The 23,680-nt window shown below is 40.2% G+C and overlaps 1 protein-coding gene across 1 annotated transcript in view; it reads right to left on the minus strand.

The window, feature by feature from the left end:
* Positions 1–8,473, minus strand: part of TM9SF2 (transmembrane 9 superfamily member 2) — a 66,123-nt gene extending 57,650 nt beyond the window's left edge. Inside the window, exon 1 of the mRNA XM_019443999.2 lies at positions 8,115–8,473. Coding sequence (XP_019299544.1) covers positions 8,115–8,282 — 168 coding nt within the window. The 5' untranslated portion in view covers positions 8,283–8,473. The remainder of the gene's footprint in view (positions 1–8,114) is intronic.
* Between the last annotated feature and the right edge of the window lie 15,207 nt (positions 8,474–23,680).

Raw genomic sequence — 23,680 nt, forward strand, 5'->3', positions numbered from 1 at the left:
GCCCCACATGTAGTTCTGTGCTGACAGCTCAGAGCCTGGAGCTTGTTTTGGACGCTGTGTCTCCCTCTCTCTGCCCCTCATGCATTCACAATCTGTCCCTCTCAAAAGTAAATAAACATTTTAAAAAGTCCTATTCTGAAAAAAAAGAAAAAAAGTACGATTCTGGTAAAACTTCACTATGACAGATAGCATGATAATGTGCATAAAACCTTAAGGACTCTACCAAAAAACTATTAGAAGTAATAAATGAACTCAGTAAATTTGCAGGACACAAAATAAATATACAGAAACCTGTTGCGTTCCTATTCACTAATAACAAAGTAGCAGAAAGGGAAATTAAGAAAACAATGACATTTACAATTACACTCAAAAGAATAAAGTATCTAGAAATAAACTTAACCAAGTAGGTAAAAGACCTGTTCTCTGAAAACCATACAACACTGCTGAAAGAAACTAAAGATGACACAAACAAATGGAAAGATACATTATGCTCATGGACAGGAAGAATATTGTTAACATGTCCATACTACCTCAGGGCACCTAGGTGGCCCAGTCGGTTGAGCATCTGACTTCAGCTCAAGTCATGATCTCATGGTTTGTGAGTTCAAGCCCCACATGGGGCTCCATGCAGAGCCCACTTTGGATCCTCTGTCCTTCTTTCTCTGCCCCTCCCCCGCTTGCACCCTCTCAAAAATAAACATTAAAAAAAAAAAAAATGTCCATGCTACTTAAGACAATCTACAGATACAACGTAATTCCTATCAAAATACCAATAGTATTTTTCACAGAACCAGAACAATTCAACCTAAAATTTGTATGGAACCACCAAAGTCTCTGAATAGCCAAAGCAATCTGGAGAAAGTACAGAGCTGGAGGCATTACAATCCCAGATTTCAAGATATACTACAAAGCCACAGTAATCAAAACAGTATGATCCTGACACAAAAACAGACACACAGATCAATAAAACAGGAAAGAGTGCCCAGAAACAAGGCCACGCTTATACGGCTAATTCATTTATAACAAAAGAGGCAAGAATTTACAATGGGGAAAAGACAGTCTCTTCAATAAATGGTGCTTGGAAAACTGAACCACTCTTATGCCATACACAAAAAGAAACTCAAAATAGATTAAAGACCTAAATGTAAAACCTAAAACCATAAAACTCCCAGAAGAAAACACAGGCAGCAATCTCTTTGACATCAGTCTTAGCAACATATTCGTGGATATATTTCCTCAGGGAAAGGGGAAAAAAAGCAAAAATAAACTATTGGGACTACTACATCAAAATATAAAGCTTTTGCTTTGGAAATGGAAAACCAACAAAATGGAAGGAAAGGAAACCAACAAAATGAAAAGACAACCTACTGAATGCGAGAAGATATATACAATAAGAAGTCATTGTCTAAAATATATAAAGAACTTGGGGCACTTGGGTGGCTCAGGAGTGTTTGACTTTGGCTCAGGTCATGATCTCAAGCCCCACGTTGGGCTCTGTGCTGACAGTTCAAAGCCTGGAGCCTGCTTTGGATTCTGTGTCTCTCTCTCTCTCTCTACTCTCACTCTCCTTCAAAAATAAACAAACATTAAAAAAGCAGATGGCCAACAGACACATGAAAAGATGCTCAACATCACTCATAATCAGGGAAATGAAATCAAAACCACAATGAGATATCACCTCACACTTGTTGGAATGGCTAAAATCAAAAAGACAAGAAACAACAAACGATGGCAAGGATGTGGAGGAAAAGGAACACTTGTGCACTGTTGATGGAACAGTGGAAGTGTGGAAAACAGGATGGAGGTCCCTCAAAAAATTAAAAATAGAAATACCATACAACCCAGTAATTCCACTACTGGGCATTTACCTTAAAAACAAAAACAACTGGGGCGCCTGGGTGGCTCAGTCGGTTAAGCGTCCGACTTCAGCTCAGGTCACGATCTCACGGTCCGTGAGTTCAAGCCCCGCGTCGGGCTCTGGGCTGATGGCCCAGAGCCTGGAGCCTACTTCCGATTCTGTGTCTCCCTCTCTCTCTGCTCCTCCCCCGTTCATGCTCTGTCTCTTTCTGTCTCAAAAATAAATAAACGTTAAAAACAAAAACAAAAACATTAATTTGAAAATATATATGCACCCGATGGTTACTGTAGCATTATTTACAATAGCCAAGATATGGACGCAACCTAAGTCCCCATCTATACATGAATGGATAAAGAAAATACGGTGCACACACACACATACACACACACACACACACACACACACACACACACAAACACACACACAGAATATTACTTAGCCATAAAAAAGAATGAGATCTTGCCATCTGCAATAACATAGACGAACTTAGAGGGTATTATAACTAAGTGAAATAAGTCAGATAAAGAAAGACAAATACTATGACCCAGCAATAGCACTGCTAGGAATTTATCCAAGGGATACAGGAGTACTGATGCACAGGGGCACTTGTACCCCAATGTTTATAGCAGCACTCTCAACAATAGCCAAATTATGGAAAGAGCCTAAATGTCCATCAACTGATGAATGGATAAAGAAATTGTGGTTTATATACACAATGGAATACTACGTGGCAATGAGAAAAAATGAAATATGGCCTTTTGTAGCAACATGGATGGAACTGGAGAGTGTGATGCTAAGTGAAGTAAGCCATACAGAGAAAGACAGATACCATATGGTTTCACTCTTATGTGGATCCTGAGAAACGTAACAGAAACCCATGGGGGAGGGGAAGGAAAAAAAAAAAAAGAGGTTAGAGTGGGAGAGAGCCAAAGCATAAGAGACTGTTAAAAACTGAGAACAAACTGAGGGTTGATGGGGGGTGGGAGGGAGGGCAGGGTGGGTGATGGGTAATGAGGAGGGCACCTTTTGGGATGAGCACTGGGTGTTGTATGGAAACCAATTTGACAGTAAATTTCATATATTAAAAAATAAAAAAAAAATAAAATAAAATAATAAAAAAAAAAGAAAGACAAATACTGATGATTTTACTCATATATGGAACCTGAAAAATAAAGGAATAAACAACAAAAAAGAAGCAGAAACAGATCCGTAAATACAAAGAACAAACTGGTGGTTGCCAGAGGGGAAGGGGATGTAGTGTTAGGCAAAATGGATGGAGTTGCAGGTGCAGGCTTCCAGTTATGGCATGAGATGGAATGAGTACGTCACAGGGATGAAAGGTACACCATAGGGAACACAGTCAGTGGTATTGTAATAGTGCTGTACGGTAAGAGTTGTAGACTTGTCTAATTACTATGTTGCACACCCGAAACTAATGTTAACATTGTGTGTCAACTATACTTCAATTTAAAGAACTTATGATTCTTATTGTTTCATTTTTATCAAAAAGTTGTTAAACTAATTAACTTGAACATTCTTTTTTTTTTATATATACCATGGGGTATATTTGGTGATTTTTCCTTACGGGACAGGAAAGAAAATCTTAATCTTTCATCTAAGAACACAATCCATAAACAGTAAAAAAGTGGCAGATGTTTTGGAGAGTTTAGTTATTCCATCTGATTTCATGTTGACAAGCCAACAATTAATTGGAAGTTAAATGCAGCGTGAACTGCTCACTAATCAGCTATTAGCCATCAGAGAGCCGCTCAGCACACTGAAGACTCAATCTAAAGCTAAATAGGATGCAGCAGCTAACAGAGATGATCCAAACTTTTGCAAAGTAGATTAGAACTGCACATTTTACTCTGTGCAGATCTATTAATTTCTGGTCAGGGCTTTATTCTATTTATGGTAGTCAATACAATGTCCTTTGATTTTAAGAAAGTAAAATGGGTTCCAGAGGACAAGATTACCACAGTTTAAGCCTTTATTACTATGGTTTCAAAAGCTAACAACAAAAGACAAATAAAAGAAAAAAGAGAGAGAAAACTTAATAGCAATGAAAGCAATACAGCATTAAAAATGTTTTCGGGGGGTGCTTGTGTGGCTCGGTCAGCCAAGCGTTCAGTTCAGGTCATGATCTCACAGTTTGTGGGTTTGAGCTCTGCTTCAGGCTCCATGCTGACAGCTCAGAACCTGGAGCCTGCTTTGGATTCTGTGTCTCCCTCCCTCTCTGCCTCTCCCCTGCTTGTGCTCTGTGTCTCTCTCTCTCTCTCTCTCTCTCTCTCTCTCTCTCTCTCTCTCTCTCTCTCTCAAAAATAAGTAAACGTTGGGGCGCCTGGGTGGCGCAGTCAGTTAAGCGTCCGACTTCAGCCGGGTCACGATCTCGCGGTCCGTGAGTTCGAGCCCCGCGTCAGGCTCTGGGCTGATGGCTCGGAGCCTGGAGCCTGTTTCCGATTCTGTGTCTCCCTCTCTCTCTGCCCCTCCCCCGTTCATGCTCTGTCTCTCTCTGTCCCAAAAATAAATAAAAAACGTTGAAAAAAAAATTAAAAAAAAAAAATAAGTAAACGTTAAAAACAATTTATAAAAAAAATGTTTTTGGTACCGGAGTGCCTGGGTGGCTCAGTCAGTTGAGCTTCCGACTTCGGCTCAGGTTATGATCTCACGGTTCGTGGTCTCAAGCCCCACGTCGGGCTCTGTGCTGACAGCTCAGAACCTGGAGCTGCTTCAGATTCTGTGTCTCCTCTCTCTCTCGGCCCCTCCCCCTCTAACACTGTCTCTGTCTCTCTCTCTCTCTCTCAAAAATAAATAAATGTTAAAAAATTAAAAAAATTAAAAAATAAAAATGTTTCCAGTACCAGGGCACCTGGGTGGCTAAGTCAGTTGAGAATCCGACTCAAATTCAGCCCAGGTCATGATTTCAGGGTTTGTGGGATCAAGCCCCAAAGTCAGGCTTTGAGCTGACAACATGGAGCCTCCCTGGGATTCTCTCTCCCTCTGCCCCTACACTGCTTGTGCTCTCTCTCTCTCTCTCTCGCTCTCTCTCTCTCTAATAAATATTTAAAAAAATGCTTTCAGTACCATCATATAGTTAATAAAATGATAAATAAAAATGATAAAATATTGTGGAGATCCAGGGAATCATTTAGCTAAAGGCATATAAATCAAACATATCTTTTTTGAAAGAAATCTGGCAATATTAAATAGAGCTATAAAATTGCTTCTTGCCTTTGACCTAGTAATTTTATTTTTGGGAATATGCAAGTAATTCCTGCTAAATATACTCTAGCAAAGTTATTTATAAGGAAAAAAATTGGGACCAATCTCAATGCCCTAAGGCAAGAAATGGTTAAACAAACCACAGCACAGTAATAGAATAAAATACTATATGGTCAATAAAAACCAGTAAGAATGTGTACTATGTTGATATTCAAATGTACATACATATAATCATAGTAAGTTTAAAAAAAAAAAAAAAAAGGAACCCACCAGAACACAGTCACAGTATTTATGATGGCTTATAAAGATCATAAATCAGAAGTTAGAGCATCATAAATAGAATTTTATGTTCACTGGACTCCTATTTCTGTCAGTAAATTGAACATAAAATAATTTTGGGAGAAGAAAATGACCAAATCCTCAGGGTTCTTTTGAATGTCTCTCAATAATGTACATAGTGAGTTGAATGGAGGACACTGTAAATATGACTACACTACAAAAATTACATATGCTAAAGATATACTTGTTTCATCTCTATATTTATAAACATTTTATAATATCACAATAAATATTATGTGTTTTCTCGAACAAATGCAAAATACTTTTGAAGGGAAATATATAATAATCAAATAAGATTATCCCTATTCTACAGATGGAAAAAAATGATAGGAACAGTATCAGTGTCCTACCCAATTCATCTAACTCCTGATTCCCTATTCTAACAGCATCTTCTGAAAATAATTTTTCCCATCCACAACATTTTACTTTTCATTATTTATTTTAAAAATAATTCCTAGGGCACCTGGGTGGCTCAATGGGTTGAGCATCCAACTTCACCTCAGGTCATGATCTCCCGGTTCATGAGTTCGAGCCCCACATCAGGCTCACTGCTGTCAGCCTGTCAGCACAGAGCCCACTTTGGATCTCTGTCCCCTCTCTCTGCTCCTTCCCCACTTGCACTCTCCCCCCACACCCCCCAAAATTCCCTTCAGCTTTTCTGAACAGCGTATACGTGACTGTCCTCCTTAAATATGGACTAGATGAGAAAAAAACTGTAAATACCCTGAATGAAGTAATGAAAATTTGAATTATTTACTGTTTTTCTCCTTTGAGAGGCAACAAGAAGATATACTGAAGTTTACTTCAAATTCTCCATCCCAGTTAGTCAAATTGTAGGAAAAAAAGTGCAAAAGGTACATCTTTCTGCTCTCCAAGAATAGTTTCCTTTGACCAAGGTGTGAGAGCAGCTGGCAACAAAGACGAAATCCAAACGCTTCAGAAAAAAAAAAAAAAAAAAAAATTTTGTTTTGACTTGTTTTATCCCTGTAGCTTTGAAAATTAAAAATCCCAAAGGACTCCCTGAAATTAATCAAAAGTTAACTTAAAAGTAGCCACTTTTAAGTACTAAGGTCCTAAAAGTAGGACCTAAGAAGGTCCTATTGAGAAAACAAAAATCTAAGTGGCAAACCAACTGTAAATTTCAGTCATATTCATTTTCTGAAGTCCATCTCAAATGTCACTTCCTCCCTTAAAGACTCCAATCCACAGATGTTTCGTCATTTGTGTTTTAAAGCACTTTGGACATACATCTTTTGTAACATATCAGATTTCAATAATCTGTTCATAAGCTTATGCCCTTTACTTTGAGGTCCCTAGAAGACAGGGATACATTTTTTGTCTCTAAGGCACTAGGAATACAATATAGGATTGCTGTTAAATTTAAATTTAAAGACCAAACACTAGGTTTTAAAGGTTGGTTACTAAAATATTTAATGGAAAAACCAGTGTGCTTTCAAGACTAATTCTCTTTTCCACTCATAAGCACTATATATATTCTTTCAGTCATTACTCCAAAGAGTGAAAGCCTCTTCTTGCACTGCAGGGCATGAAAGTTACAGAATGCAAGTGGTAACTGTCAACTTGAATAAACATTAAAGATCCTTAGACATTTTTAGAGACACAAGATTTTAAAACTGAAACTGTAAAATGCTATGAAAAACTTAATAGCTTATTTAATGCCCTAAAATAAGCTTGAAATTCACAGCTACAGTAAAACTAGTAGTAATAAAATAAACACCAGCTTTTAAAAATAAAATCAAACTTAGCAAATAAACCTATTTATAGACTGTAAAAGTTTGCTGAATGATTATTTGAATTGTTAAAATTATAAATGGTTTTAGAGATCCTCATGCCCCAATGGTGTTAGCAACTTAAAATAATTGTGTTATGTATATATACTGTCATGTCTATACCGAATAATCTAAAAGCAAGTTACTTATGCCTCTTTCACTACCAGTTAAACTGAAAACCTAGAGTAAACGTCGTAAGAGATCAAAGTTTTCAAGATTTTGCCCTAGGAAGAAAACACCAGTTTCTCCTGTCCTCTGCTTCTGTGACGTGTTTAAAACAATCTCAGAGAAACTAAATAGTGGAATCTTACAAATTTTTTTATACTAAAAAATGTTTTTTAACTTAAGAGATAGAAATTATCGGTCTCAACCATTACCGCAACTCTTTATTAATGCAGTTGTTACAATTCACAAGTAAGGAATCATCTGCTAAGCGTGAAGTTAAAATATCAAAGTCTCAGAAAGAAACAAGCTCTCAAAACCAACCAGGAGTTCCAGGAAAGTAGAATAAAACCGGAAGCAATGAAATAAAAAGTAACTGGAAAACCTGGACATAGGGCTGTGAGCGAACACTCATTCGTGGAACGCTTGCTGACCCGCAAGCACCCAACTCACAGGGAGCGCCATACATACATAGTCCCCGTTTCCAGGCAAACGGAATACAGCGGCTCGCGCTACCTGGTTCTCTAGACGGGAGGCGAGCCTGAGGCCCACGGAGTCCCGCAGAATCTATCCCCCAAAAGGCCGTTCCAGAACCTCCGACCTAGGGCCGGGGCGACCCCAAGCGCTTCTCGGGACACTTGACCCCCTCCCAGCTACGCCCCCTTCCCTCGGAACCCAGCTCCCCGGGTAAGGGTGACCTCCCCTTCGGTCAGAGCACTCAAGGTCCGCCAGGCCTCACCCACCTTACACTCGTCGCTCTTTTTTTCTTCGTCGCAGAAGTTGACGGGCGCCAGGCCGGGCAGGTAGAAGGCGGCGCCCGGACGCGGGCCTGGGGCCGCCCCCAGCAGCAGCGACAGCAGCAACAGCCTCGACCACCGAGGTGGAGACAACGCCGGCAGCCTCGCGCTCATGACGGCTGTTTCGGGGAAAGGGCAGCCGAACTGAGGGGGTGAAGAGGGAAGGAGGGACGCGGAGGCTCGGAGACGACTACAAGACCGCGGGAGCTGAAGGAGGCCGGGCCCGCGATGGACAGTTCCGGTTGCGCTAGGAAACACCGCGGGTCCCGCAACAGAAACCGAACCGGAGCTCGATAGAGCATGCGCAACGCCGCCTGCACATGCTCAGTGAAAGGGGCCGCAAGCGCCCCGAGTAGTTTCCGGGAGGGATCGTGGAGGAAATCCACTTTCCAGGTTTTCAGGGGGCCGAGTAGGTGGTTGCTTGCTTCCGCGTTCTCGGTCCCATCCTAAATTCCGATTTAGTGCTCTCTTGGGGGTGTCCAGGAGCATCCTACTTGTCGGGCTGGTGCCCCCGGCTAGCTGCCTTAGCTCAATTTCCCATATCTTCAGGTTTCCTCACCACACTGCCCGCGGCATTCCTGTTAAAGACTTGGTGCTTCAGAAAGTACTTGCTAATGGAGGCGGGAAGAAGTTTGGGAGACACCTGGTTGGGAGCAGGCTAAGGAAACAAATGGGGAAAAACTAGCCAGAAAGTCTCAAATAGTTATTCAGGTGTTTGCACGGACAGGTTCCAAGTATTGGATGCCATGGGACATTCTTGTGTGGGACAGTGATTACACACAATGAACAAGATCACTTTAAAGATGAGTGGAAATGAGGGGAAAGTGATTACACACAATGAACAAGATCACTTTAAAGATGAGTGGAAATGAGGTGGGGAGAAAAATGGGAGTAGGCGAACAGAAGAAGGTAGTGTTGGCATTTCCTTGCAAAGGAAGACGGGGGCAAAAGTTTAATTAGGAAAGTGAAATAGCAATCTGGTATGACCACCCTAAAGCAAGTTTCTGTCACTTATTGACCTGACACGATATCCGTGTTTGTATGTGAACTTCTGCATTTGCGTGTGTTGGGGTTGTGAGTTTTCTTGAGTATTTTTCAAGGAGCAACTTGCTTTTGGTGACATAGTTCAGTTGAGTTTTAGAATACTTTGTGGGGCAACTGGGTGGCTCAGTGGGTTGAGTTTCCAACTTTGGTTCAGGTCATGATCTTATGGTTTGTGGGTTCGAGCCCCACCTCAGGCTCCCTGCTGACCGCGCAGAACCTGCTTCCAATCTTCCTTCACTCTCTCTGCCCCTCCCCCGCTTGCTCTCTCTCTCAAAAATAAATAAAACATTAAGAAAAAGAAAAAGAATACTTTGTAAGAGTGCATCAACTTAGACTATATAGCAAGGAATCCAAACTGGTAGTATCTCCAGCTCAAGAATGGGCAAGTTTGCTACATGGGCAATTCAGAAGTATGGAACCCCTTGCAATTGTATTCGAATTCTTGTGACTGTTGGCACGTTTCCTCCCTGTAAAGTTTACAACTTCATTAAATTTTCAAAGGGATCTACGACTCTACAAAAAAGGCTAAGAAACACTGTTCTGTACTGTGGAGTAACCAGAACAAGGAAAGATAAAATTCTTGTTTGCAAAGGCAGCTTGCAGTAAGAACTCCAGCGGGCATACTACTACCTAGTTAATGTGACCTTCAGCAAGTCAATCAAGTCCTAGGTAGTAGAACTGGAAAGCAGGGAGAAAAGAATGTCCATCTTCTTAAGGTTTTTTTGAAAATTAAGTGAAAAAAAAAATGTATGTTAAAAGTTGAGCACACTGCTTGGCACAGAAAAATGGCAGCCATTTTTATAACAAAAGCCACGCTAGCAGGGACCTAAACAGTGGCCATTATTCCTCTGCACCCTCTTCCTCCAGCAAATCAATCAACAAATTTGTTGAACATCTACTTTGAGCTAGGGAATGGTGTTTATTATATTCTATACTTGGCATTACGGAGATTTCCAGTGTAAGAGGAAACAGATGTTCTCCATTTAGAAAGAAGAGGGAATGGAAAGTAACATATTTATTCACTACCTTTTACTTTTCCTTGACCGTCACTATCTCACTGCCCGTCCCCCTCCCCCACCTTTCTTCTTCCAGTTTTCCCTGTCTCAGGAAATGGTACTGCTGCCCCTTGCTCAAGGAACCAAACCTGGGAGATAACCTAAATGTCTCATTCCCTCACTCTCAACATACAGTCCAAGTTCTGCTTGCTAGGCGCTGAACTAGGCTAAATCCTTTGCATGTCCACAGCCACACCCTAGTCCAAGCCAAAAATCTTAGATCCCCTGGACTACTTACTGCAATTTGTGTCTCAGCTTCCACTCTTGTCAAGAGCTAACTTATAAAAATTTTAAATCCCTCAATCCTTCTGCTTAACCCCAGCACCCTATATTTCTTGTCACTATCTGGAATTGACGTGTTTATGTTTACTGTCTCACTCCCCATTTACATGTAAATTCCATGGGAGTTGGGGCTTTGTCTCTACATCCTAGAAGAGCGTGTGGCATGTAAAGGAGACAAGGAGCAAGTAAGTGGAAAATACTACATGACTGGCCGGACAAAAGAAATTTTAAATCTGAATTTGGAATCGCAGGCTTTCAGTGCTGAAATAAACCTCAGATTTTCCAGATGCATTTAACCTTTTGCAGAGCTAAGAAAGGGGAATGAGGGCTGCAGTCAATCGAGGCTGAGGCCGCAGTGGTCCGGGGGTTCAAGGAGGTCCCCAACCTTCTTTCCTCCAAACCGCACCGCCTCTTTAACCCCCGGAACTCAGCATTACCAAAAACCCGGAGAAGTGGAGCCTTCCTGAATAACTGGCCTCCGGACTCCAGTCGCAAACCTGTCTGACCAGAGCGCGGACGGCGCACGCGCAGGGCCAGCTGGCTGCACATCACCAACTCCTACCCCGGCGACCCCCTGCCGGCTTCCGCCTCCAGAGTTCAGACACGTCACCCCTCGCGGCCCCGCCCGGTGAAAGGACAGGCGGCGGGGCTCGGCCGCTGGACGAAGCGGACACTTTACTTCCGGATCCGGCCTCTCCCGGAAACGCCTTCCCTGGGGTTCCCTTGGTTACCTGGCTCCGGTGTCTGCGCGGTACCCGGGGCGTGGCTTAGACAGGTCGCCCCACCCCCTCGTCCGGACCACAAAATGGAGTCGCTGCCTTGGGGACTCTGGTTTCGTTGGCTTTGCAAGCAGAAAGCCTGAGTAGAGATTCCAATTACAAACTAGGAAGAAATAAAGTTTTCCTTCCTCCCTTTGACTGTGATGCTCCCTTTCTCGAAGTACTGATACTTCAGTCTCGGCTGATTTTCTCCTTGCCTCTGAGACATTTGATGACTCCGGTTTAAGGCTCTTAATATCTGGCTTTTCCCCCCCCCCCCCCACTCCTCTCTGCCAAAGTAATTTAGACAGCCTGTTTTTCTGAGTTTCCCACGGCTTCTATGTATTTACTCGCAAATAAAAGTACAGGGTGCCTAGTTAAACTTTAGCTTCAGATTAACGATGAAAAGTTTTTTGTTTTTTGTGGGTTTTTTTGTGCATGCACATCCCAAATATTCCTTGGGACATGCATGCATTTTATCTGGCGGCTGCACGGCTATGTCAAATTGCAGCAAGGGCAGCTGTGTTCTGCTAATTGTATGCCTGTAAGTGAATGGGCTTTCAGGATTTTCTAGAAGATAAAAATCACCTCATTGTCCTTCAATTTCTGATATAAAACTGTGATAGGCCAAGGGACAAAAAGTGAATCATCCATGGTCGTCTTCCCCAAGCTAAATACTGCAACTTGGAAATAAAACTGCCCCTGAACAATAGGCTATAAAGGTAAGTGACAGTAGTTCAGAGCTAAGGTATCAAAGATCTTAAGTTTTAAGATGAAAGAATGGTTCCCAGGACAAGACTTGATTTATAAGCTAAAATAGGAGTTGAAACGTTAGAAGAGAGATTATTCAGCCAGCAGAACCTGGGAGAATGAAAGTCACAGAGGCAACACCACCGAAGCATAACTTTGGGAAGACAATAATGGCCTGGCCTAAAGATTCCACATCTGCAACATGGGTAGTGGTTTGTCTCTGTGATACAGAGTAACATACTCTAATCATATAGCCAAGTCTACTTACTCTGAATTTATGCCCTGCAACCAACTTTCTGCTTACATTGTAGCTCCACATGTAGTTTGCTTAGGAGAGAGAATGTTTGTTGGAATCAAGTAGTTGTTCTTCTGTGGGATTACTGTTGTTTTCTTTTAACAACTTAATTGAAGTATTATTTACATACCATGCGATTCACTCAGTTTAAGTGTACAATTCGATGATCTTTAGCAAATTTACTGAGTTATGCCATCATTACCATAATACAGATTTAGACCATCTCCCCAACAAGATGACCTTTGACATTTAATCCCCTTTTCCACACACAGCCCTAGGCAACCACAAATCTACTTTCTGCCTCTATATTTGTCTTTTCTGTCCCCTCTGGAATTACATAAATTAATAATTTTTATTTATCCATCCACTTCTGTGTCTGTGGCTAATGTAAATTTACCCCAGAGATAGGTATATTTTTAGTGTTCTGACAAGTTACTTGTCTCAGGCTGCTAGATTGTCCTGGACTCACCAAAGTTAATGCCCTCCATCAAAAGGCCACCAGGAACATACCAGTGGTTTGGTTCATTACTAGTCACATTTATTATTTAATACAGGGAGGAAGGATGTGTATCATGGGAAATCTTGGGACATCTCAGTAAGGTATTAGAAAGGGACTCATTATAGGATTGGAGCTTGTGTTGGATGATTTGGAGGAATGTTTAAAGAAGTGGAGCTTTGCTCTGGATCGGATGCTGCCAGGAAGCCAGGCTAAATCTTAAGACTGGATATCTTAATGAACCTTATCTAGAAGGATGACAGACTAGACTGAGGCTAAAGCTGTAATTGGTAAAGAAACAGCAGTCACTATTCTTAGCCAGAGTAGGGGGAATATTTGGTCATTTTGTGGTTTGGCCAATATTCAGGTTTTGGCTGTTCTTTAGACATAATTACAGAGGGGTTGTGTTTTGTCTTGATCAAGTTCACAGTGCCCTTGTCTGATGTTCATGTTCTCACCAAGGCCAAATTCTCATGTCCAGGGATGTTTTTCCCACCAAAATAATGCCATCCACTTGTCTGGATAACAACCAACTCTTCACTCCTCTGTATCACTGGATATACTAGCCTTTTTCTTGAGATTTCTGCAAAAATATTAGACACTGGGTAAACTCCAATACTAAAACTCAGATTGTGGTCATTTTTATGGATTTTAAAATGGTTCACCCTTCATCTTATAAGTGAGGCAGTGAACAACAATTTTAGTATTCTTTATTTATTTGCTTTCTTTCAGGACCCTGCAGCTTTCAAATGCAGTTTATCAACATTTGCTGTTCATATAACCAACAAAGGGTTCCTACCCAGAATATAAGAATTCTTAAAAATCAATTTTTTTTCAAAGACAACTCAGTAGAAAAATGGACAAGAGACAGAACATCACAAGAGTAAATCATCAGTGGTCAACATAAATGAAAACATGTTCAACTTCGTTACTTACAAGGAAATTGCAAATTAAAACTTCATTGAGAGGGGTGCCTGGGTACCTCAGTCAGTTAAGCATCCCATTCTTGATTTTGGCTCAGTTCATGATCTCACACTTGTGAGACTGAGCCCCACATTGGGTTCTATGCTGGGTGTGGAGCCTGCTTGAGATTCTCTCTCCTTCTCCCTCTGCCCCTCCCTTGCTTGTGTGCTCTCTCTCTCTCTAAAAAAAGAAAACAAAAAACAAAAAACCTTCAATGATTCAATGAGATACAGCTACACAGCAGAAGAGCTAAGATTTAAGAGACTGACAAGATCAAGTATTGGCAAGGATGTGGAACAACTGGAAGGCACATACACTGCCAGTGGGAGTATGAAGTGATGGGAAATTGTTTGGCACACATATTCTGTAGCCCAGAAATGTCACTTCTAGAACCAAATGCGTATTTACATTCACCAAAAGATGTGTTCACCAAAACAGAGCTCTAATGTTTATCTACAGTAATATGGATAAATATAGTAGAGTTCTGCCATAGAATACCACACAACAATGGAAACAAATTACTATAAAACACAACAACATGCATTAATGTCACAAATACAATATTAAGTTAAAGAAAGAGAAAGAACACCGGCAGGATTCCATTTACATAAAGTTCAAAAACAGACAAAAGTAATCTATGATGTTAGAGGTCAGGATTGTGGTTACCTTTTGGAAGCTATAAAGAGGTGGTGATTAGGAGGGCATGTGGTAGGGACTGCCGCAGTGCTGGTAATGTTCTGTACCTTGATCTGAGTGGTAGTTACCTGGGTGCAGTGACTTTGTAATGATTCATAGAGCTGTACACATATGATCTGTGTACTTTTTAATATGTATGCTGTAATTTCAAAAAAGCTTATTAAAATATTTATCATTATTGTGAAAAAGTTGGTAATCATTGAAGTTGGGTGTTGGGTACAGAGGTTGATTATACCATTTTCTCCACTTTTGTGCATTTGAAATTTTCCACAATAAAAAGTTTAAATACATATATATACATACACACATGTTTGTGTGTATGTGTATGTATATGTGCATGTATATTTATGTATGTATATTTTTATATGTTTATTTATAAATGTTTGAGTTTCACCCTGACCTGCCAGTCTATTCAAAAATGAACGTTATTTCCCAGAGACCACGGCAACATGAATAGAGCCATGTGGTTCCTTTATAATGTGTTAGGTTTGGAAATTACCATATAAAGAGAAAGTTTGTGTGCTTAGATGGTACTAGCCAACAAAAACAATGTATCTAATGTGTAAAACAATCTGACTGAACCTTTTCATATATATTATTAAATATATATTATTTTATTATTATTTTTTTAAACAATTCAGTTTTTTTTTAAATTTTTTTTTTAACGTTTATTTATTTTTGAGACAGAGAGAAACAGAGCATGAATGGGGGAGGGTCAGAGAGAGAGGGAGACACAGAATCGGAAGCAGGCTCCAGGCTCTGAGCTGTCAACACAGAGCCCGACGCGGGGCTCGAACTCACGGACCGTGAGATCATGACCTGAGCCGAAGTCGGACACTTAACCGACCAAGCCACCCAGGCGCCCCAATATATATTATTTTATTATAAATAATAAAGCATATTATTTTTATATTATAGAATAGATATAAATATATGGAAGAGAACACAGACAATATGACAGAGCCACTTATCACAGGCCAAATCATATTAAAATGAATTTAGGCTAGGATGACACATTTTTTATTTCATAGGAATATTTTGAATATACTAGAAATACATGAGATTTGAATGTCATTCATGAATTGTTTGAGAAAAATGAATACATATTTTTTTTTAATTTGAGAGAGAGAGAGAGAGAGGTGGGGAGAGGGTCAGATGGAGAGAGATTGAGAATCTCAAGCAGACTCCACAATCAGTATGGAATCCGATGTGGGGCTTGATCCCACAACCCTGGGATCGTGACCTGAGCCTAAATCAAGAGTCGGATGCTCAACCAAGTGAGCCACCCACCCCAAAATGAATACATCTTTCTATACATTTTGCTTTGGACTTCTGGCTAATGATTGATTTGAAACTTTTGAGCATCAATACGTATATTACACTAAAATGTAATGTTGGGCAAAGTTTTTAGAGAAACATCCATAAGAGAAATAAAGACAATGGATGCCTGAAACAGCACACGATTGCATAACTAGCGATACAAGGCCCATCGCCATGATTACTGTTCAGTAGCTGCTGAATGGGCCAAAATATACATGTTCCCCCAGAAGAAAAATATTTGAGTAGTTTGAGGTCGGAATGTTTATTGAAAATACAATTTGAACTGGGAGAGTTGGGGAACATGGACTGAAGGGTAACTGTATAAAAATAATTCAGTGGAGTCACAGCCTGGTCATGTTTTCCTTGAGAGCTAACTTTAGAACATAATACCCATGTGAGATGAACTTTGCTACTGTATCTTGTTGAATTACAACTACCGATAAATAGTTGTTTCAACATTTTAGAAACATAGAAAACAGAAAAATTTGTAGGCAATCAGGAGCACGTTAGCTTCCTTACCTTTTTCCTCCCATTCTTCGTTACACAGAGTGAAGTGGTTTAAATGACCAACCATCTGCCCAGGGACTGACTTTCTGTTCCTGAGAAGTTCTCAACTTCACTGAGCCTAAGTATTACTATATAAGGTAGAAGATAGAACCCCGTGAATACTGATTTTGGAAAGCTTTCTTTCTTTCTTTCTTTCTTTTTTTTTTTTGTTAATTTTTTTTTAAAGTTAACATGTGCATAAAAGGAAACAAAAACACAAGAAGCAAAGAACAAAGTCATCCATAATCACAAGCAGTTTACAGTTTGACTTCTAGGTCCCATGTGTATCTATATATCTAAGCATTTTCATGTAATTAAGATCATATAGTTATGTGCCATGCTTTTTTACACACCATGAATATTTCCTATTTCAAAGTCCCAAAATTATGAATGTCTTGATAACCAAGAATACACTACACCAATACCATCAGAAAGAAAAAAATGTAATCCCTGTCTTTCTTGGCAACAAAAACGGCAACAGGCCTAAAGATGTTGGCAGATAGTGGCAGAGTTACAATTAAAATACTGCGTTTCCTTAATGTTCAATTAAAAATGAAACATAAAGTAACAGAGTACACAAAATATAATGCCTCTAAAAGAATTCATTATCCAATCTATACTATTCAAATATTAGCAAGGAGGTATGTTTCCACTGAATCACTTACTGTTTTCCTAAAGTACAGCCAAAGAGATGCACACACATTAACAGTTATCATTAGCATGTAAATGTGAACACATCCACACATGTCTCTCCCACTATACTTCCTTCTGTCCCTCTGCTGCCAGTCTAATGAGTAAGTCCTGACATACATCCCTCAGAGACAGCTTAACACTTCCATGCCCAAGGTGCTTCCTTTGATTTTGGAAAGCTTCTTAAAGGACTTTTGAAGGCACCTTTGGCTGTACACAATTTTTGCCAAATGTGCTGAGTTTAGAACCGAACACTCAATTCAGCCATCGCTTTACTATAGTGGTGACCCCTGGCTGGGTTGCCAGATGGGATACAGCATACCCAATTACATTTACATCCTCAGATAAATGAAGAATAATTTTTTAGTATAAGTACATCCCAAGTCTATTTGGGGCATAATTATTAAAAATTATTTGTTTATTTTTATTTGCTAAATCTGGCAACCCTCACACTGATGGATCCTTCACTCACAAGGATTCCAACAAGGCCACAAAGGGGCTTTGCACAATTAAGGTACATTGAAATGAAACTCTGGGGAAAAACATTTGCCATAAAAGAGTTATTATAGAATACTAGGAAAAAGATGAACCTCCCCCATATAAAAATGCACAAAGGACATGAAGAGACAATTTACATACACAAAAAGATATGCAAATGGCAAAAAGGATGTAAATCAATATTCAGCCTTATTGGTAATGAAAGAATGGCATATTTTTAAAAATCAGTGAAATACATGGGAATGCAAGTATCAGAGTGCAGCCACTCTGGATAACATAGAGGTTCCTCAAAAAATTAAAAATAGAACTACCCTACGACCCAGCAATTGCACTACTAGGTATTTATCCAAGGGATACAGGTGTGCTGTTACCAAGGGGCACATGCACCCCAATGTTTATAGCAGCACTATCGACAATAGCCAAAGTATGGAAAGAGCCCAAATGCCCATAAATGGATGAATGGATAAAGAAGATGTGGTATACACACACACACACACACACACACACACACACACACAGTGGAGTATTACCTGGCAATCAAAAAGAATGAAATCTGGCCATTTGCAACTACATGGATTGAACTAGAGGGTATTATGCTAAGCAAAATTAGTCAGAGAAAGACAAATATCAAATGACTTCACTCATATGAGGACTTTAAGAACAAAACAGATGAACATAAGGGAAGGGAAGCAAAAATAACATAAAAACAGGGAGGGGGACAAAACATAAAAGACAAATATAGAGAACAGAGGGTTGCTGGAGGTGTTGTGGGAGGGGGGATGGGCTGAATGGGTAAGGGGCACTAAGGAATCTACTCCTGAAATCATTGTTGCACTATATGCTAACTAACTTGGATGTAAATTTAAAAGATAAATTAAATTTTAAAAAAGCTACCAAGGAAGCAAAGCTAAAAAGCAACAATAGCACCTGGTCTTATTCCATACCTTGACAATGGGAGTTAAATAGCCTTTCTGGAGGAAAATTCAGCATTGTGTATTTTTTTTTTCAAAGCCTAGGAAGTGTATATAATCAGAAAGAATAATTCTACTTCTCAGGATCTGTTCTAGGGAAATATGTTGAATGTGGGAAAAGACTGAACTTTAAGGATATTCCCCAGTGTAATGTTTTTAACAGTAAAAAATAGAAAACAACTTCAATGTTCAACAGATGAGTTTGTTAAATAGATTATGGTTCCATATGCACACAGTGGAATACTGTGCAACCACTGGAAGAATGTTGGGAAGAACTAATCACATAGAAAGCTGTCTAAGACACATTGCTAAATGCAAAAAGCACATTAGGGGCACCTGGGTGGCTTAGTTGGTTAAGCAGCCAACTTTGGCTCAGGTCATGATCTCGTGATCCGTGAGTTCGAGCCCCGCGTCAGGCTCTGTGCTGACAGCTCAGAGCCTGGAGCCTGTTTTGGATTCTGTGTCTCCCTCTCTCTGACCCTCCCCTGTTCATGTTCTGTCTCTCCCTGTCTCAAAAATAAATAAAACAACCTTAAAAAAATTTAAATGCAAAAAGTATATTATAAAATAGCATGCACATTCTGATTTCAGGGTTTCTTACAAAATTTTTTAAATGTTTATTTATTATTTATTTTTTAGAGGGGGAGGGGCGGGGGGGGGGGAGAGAGAATCCCAAGCAGGCTCCACACTGTCAGCACAGAGCCCAACGTGGGGTTCAAACTCATGAACCCATGAGATCATGACCTGAGCCAAGATCAAGAGTCAAATGCTCAACCGACTGAGCCACCCAGACGCCCCTGATTTCAGTTTTATTAAAAAATATATATACACGCTGTCACAGGAATACAAAGATAAACTACAGATGGGGAGAAAATATTTGTAAATCACCTAGTCAACAATATATAAATATTTCAATATATAAAGTGCTCTCAAAACTCAACAATAAGAAAAAAAAATTTTTTAAATGGTGAAACACAGACACTTTATCTAAGGAGGATATGTGGACAGCAAATAAGTATGTATGTTTAACATCATTAGCCAATAAGAATATGCAAATTAAAACCATGCTGAAATATCACTATGCACCTATTAGAATAACTAAAATTAAATACGGTTGATAATAACAAGTCCGACAAAGATGTAGGGCACCTGGAACTCTCATATATTGCTGTTGAGAACGTAACATGATACAGCCACTCTGGAAAACAGTTCGACAGTTTCTTACAAAGTAAACATACACTTACCATATAACCCAGTAATGTTACTCCTAGGTACTTAAACTTTACTTGTACACAAATATTTGTAGCAGCTCCATTCACAGTTACCAGAATTGGAGACAACCCAAATGTCTTTCAACCTGGAAATGTATAAACAAACCATGGTACATTCATACAGTGGAATACTCAGCAGTAGAAAGTAATGAGCTAGTGACACACAAAACATCTTGGATGAATCTCATACATGCTGATTGAAAAAAGCCAATCTCAAAGATTACACACTCCGTGATTCTATTTATGTGAAATTTCAAAACCCCAAATCCTATGTGAGAGAGAAGTGCTTGCTAGTGCCAAGGGTTAGGGGTAACGGGAAATACGACCATGAAGGGATAACAAGAGGAATTTTGGGGGTGATAGAACTGTGCGTATCCTGATTTTGGTGAGTGTAACATAAATCCATGTATGTGTTAAAACTCATAGAAATGTTTAAATATTTAAAAATATGTATAAACACAGAAAAAAGAATGAAAAGGGGCACTTGGATGGCTCAGTCAATTAAGCCTCTGACTTGATACCGGCTCAAGTCATGATATCATAGTTTGTGAGATTGACCCCTTAGCTGGGCTTTGTGCTGACAGCACAGAGCCTGCTTGGGATTCTCTGTCTCCCTCTCTCTCTCCCCTCCCTGGCTCATGCACACACGTGTAATCTCTCTCTCTCAAAATAAATAAATGAACATTAAAAAAAAGATTCTCTGCCCCTCCCCCACTCATGCGTGTGCGCTCTCTCTCTCTCAAGACAAAAATAGGGGCACCTGGATGGCTCAGTCAGTTAAGCGTCCGACTTCAGCTCAAGTCATTATCTCACAGTCTGTGAGTTCGATCCCTGAGTCGGGCTCTGTGCTGACAGCTCAGAACCTGGAGCCTACTTCGGATTCTGTGTCACCCTCTCTCTCTGCCTTCCCCAACTCATGCTCTGTCTGTCTGTCTTTTTCTCTCTCAAAAATAAATAAACCTTAAAAAAAATAAAGAAAAGACACAGGTACTATTTTTACAGTGGGTTATTTCCATGCAGGCAAATACAGGTGATATCTTCCCTCTTGATTGTGGAGTATTTCTAGATTTAAAAATAATGAACATTTGTTCACTTATGAAGAGACTTTCTTTAGATAGGTAATATATACGTACATAAAAATTGTTATAGGAAAACTTGAGTGATGTCTGCCATTATTTCCTATTGGCTCAGCCTTTTGGAGGTAAAGAAGCTTCACTGAGTTGTTAGAAAAAAACGATCTTTTGGATAAGATATTTCTTTTCCTTACGAAAGAACTGGCAGTGCTATCTTTGCTCCATAAATCTTGTGCTTTTCCATGCGCCACAGCACAAAGTGTCCTGGCCTTCTGTGGCACCATTAGGTGTCCCATTAGCATCCATTAACGGACAGATTCCACTTCCTGGTATGTAGCCAGAATTCCTTATGAAATGGAAAATGTAGGGGTACTGATGCAATACCATAGATGAGGTATTTGCTTCTCTTTCTCATCAATTCTAGTTTGTCTTACAAACAGATGAGAATTCTCATCAATGATTAAGCATTAGGAAACCAGGAGTTCCCAAGTGAGGGTTGCTGGAGGGGTTGTGGGTGGGCGGATAGCTAAATGGGCAAGGGGCACTTGTTGAGATGAGCACTGGGTGTTATATGTAGGGGATGAATCACTGGATTCTGCTCCTGAAATCATTATTGCACTGTATGCTAACTAACTTGAATGTGAATTAAGAAATAAAAATAAATTTTTTAAAAAGGGGGAAACCAGGAGTTCCAATAGCACTTGGATTCTTTGATTTTGCTTGAGGACACTAACCAAAGTTATGCTAGAAAAAATTGTTCAATGGTTTTATTCACAAACCAAGAAGGAAAATTTAAACCATGTTTCAGGTAGGCATTTGGCATGCTTGCTCATTATTTGCCACCTCTATGCAGGAGCCTGAGGTTCCAACAAGAGAAGGTTCTCGTCCTGAGAGCAGACCCCTCCTGGACCATGGCAACCAATACTTCCACCCACTCCCTGAGGGGGTCCAGCCTCCCTCATTTCTGTCTGCCATGGGTCCCAGCAGGAAGTGAGACTATAGGCATCCTATAGGCCAGTTTGTTTCTCAAAAATCCACAGTTATTATCGGGCATTATGCTTTAGTTTGGTAGTTTGACAGTGAGTAAAATGGCTGCCTTGAGAGCTATACCACCACTCAGGGCAAGGGTATTACCAAAGGCTAGAACAGACATGTTGTAATTTCTTAGGGTTTGGCCTTGACTCCCATGAATAGTTGCATAACTCCAACAAAAGCCAAAATGTTACAAATTTCCACAGCTACCGAAACATATATGTGCATGTATAGGAAATACCTAGAGGGGTTCACACCAGCCTGGTGACAATTGTGAAGATTGGAAACGGGGCATTTTAAATTTGTCCATAACTATTGAAGTTTTTACGTATTATATTATCTGCGTGCTTTAAAGTTAAATCTTAGGACCCTTTTGGGGGGAGAAGAGAGACGGATAAATTCACCATGTTGTCATTTTATAAGAGCAGGTGTTCTGAAGGAATTGAGGACAGATGAGTTTGACAGGAACGAAGGTCTTCCATTCTTTCCTTAACAGAAGTCTGGAGGAGTATACACGATACCAAAAGAAAGAATTGTGACTTGAATAACACTGAATAGAGAAGGTAGTGTCAGAGTTGGGAAAAGAACCTTAGAGGAAGTACACAGTTGGATTTGATCGTCTAGTAATACTCAAACAGTTCTCAGATTGGATTATTTTTGTTTTTACTGCTGAATGAATGTGAAGTGTTAGAATATCCAGAAACAAAGAGTGACCACATGACAGAAGAAAAGAGATGAGATCTGGAGGGGAACATATGGTGAATAGCTTCTGGAGACAGGAGAGTGAGCTGGGGATGAGGGTAGGAGGAACAGGTTCAGAACCATCCACAGCATATGAGTGTCCAGAGCTCATGTCACGGGCCATGCGAGGCCAGGAGAGGCCTTTTGAGAAAGAGCCTCACTGAATCTGTGTCTCAGCTTAAGAGGAAGATTTTCCTGCGTAGAAAGTGAAAACAAAGGGTTTTCACCAAGTCCCCACCGAGGGGGGATTTCAAAGGTTCTTATTCCTGAGGAGTTCCCTGTTCAATGAGGAAGCCAGACAAGAGAATGGTGATAATTCAGTGTGACAAATTACTCATTATTCGGGAGCTGAGAAGTTGTGACAGAGTATCTGGGGAAGGTTTTTAGAGGACTTGGTGATTGGGAGGGACCAGCAGGGTGTGTGTGAACGGGGCACAGAGGACACAGCCTAAAGAGGAGGAAAACCAGGACCACTAGGATGAGAAATTTAGATCTGGAGGACAGAGAAGGTTTTGGAGGATCAGCACAATGACGAGTGGCTGGAGGTCTGCCTAGAGGAACATCTTAGAGGAACAAGAGGTGTTGTGTACGGTATTAATAACTCCCACAGAAAAGAGAAGAGTGAATTAAAGAGTCAGTCTTGAGAAAAAGCTGAAAGGGGCACAGCACAGGGAATATGGTCAACGGTAATGTAACAGTGCTGTGTGTGACAGATGGCAGCTACATTTGTGGTGAGTTTGTGCTGTGACAACCCACAGAGTTGTCGAGTCACTGTATTGTACACCTGAAACTAACGTAAGATGGTGTGTCAACTATACTTCAATAATAATAATAAAAGCATAGATACCACAACAGATGGAATGCAGAAGCAGGTAAGAGAATTGAGCTTTCCGTTAAATCAGATATTAAAGAGACCTGCAAAGGTATTTTAAAAAAAGAAAAAGAAATAGCTGAAGGGTTGAGTCACTGTTTAGGTTTTTTGAGAAGCTTGCTTCTGAATCGGGTTCAGTGATGAGTAACAGCAGAAAAAG

This window comes from Panthera pardus, unplaced genomic scaffold (assembly GCF_024362965.1).
Source record: "Panthera pardus isolate Hobbes unplaced genomic scaffold, ASM2436296v1 HiC_scaffold_1, whole genome shotgun sequence".
NCBI lineage: Eukaryota > Metazoa > Chordata > Mammalia > Carnivora > Felidae > Panthera > Panthera pardus.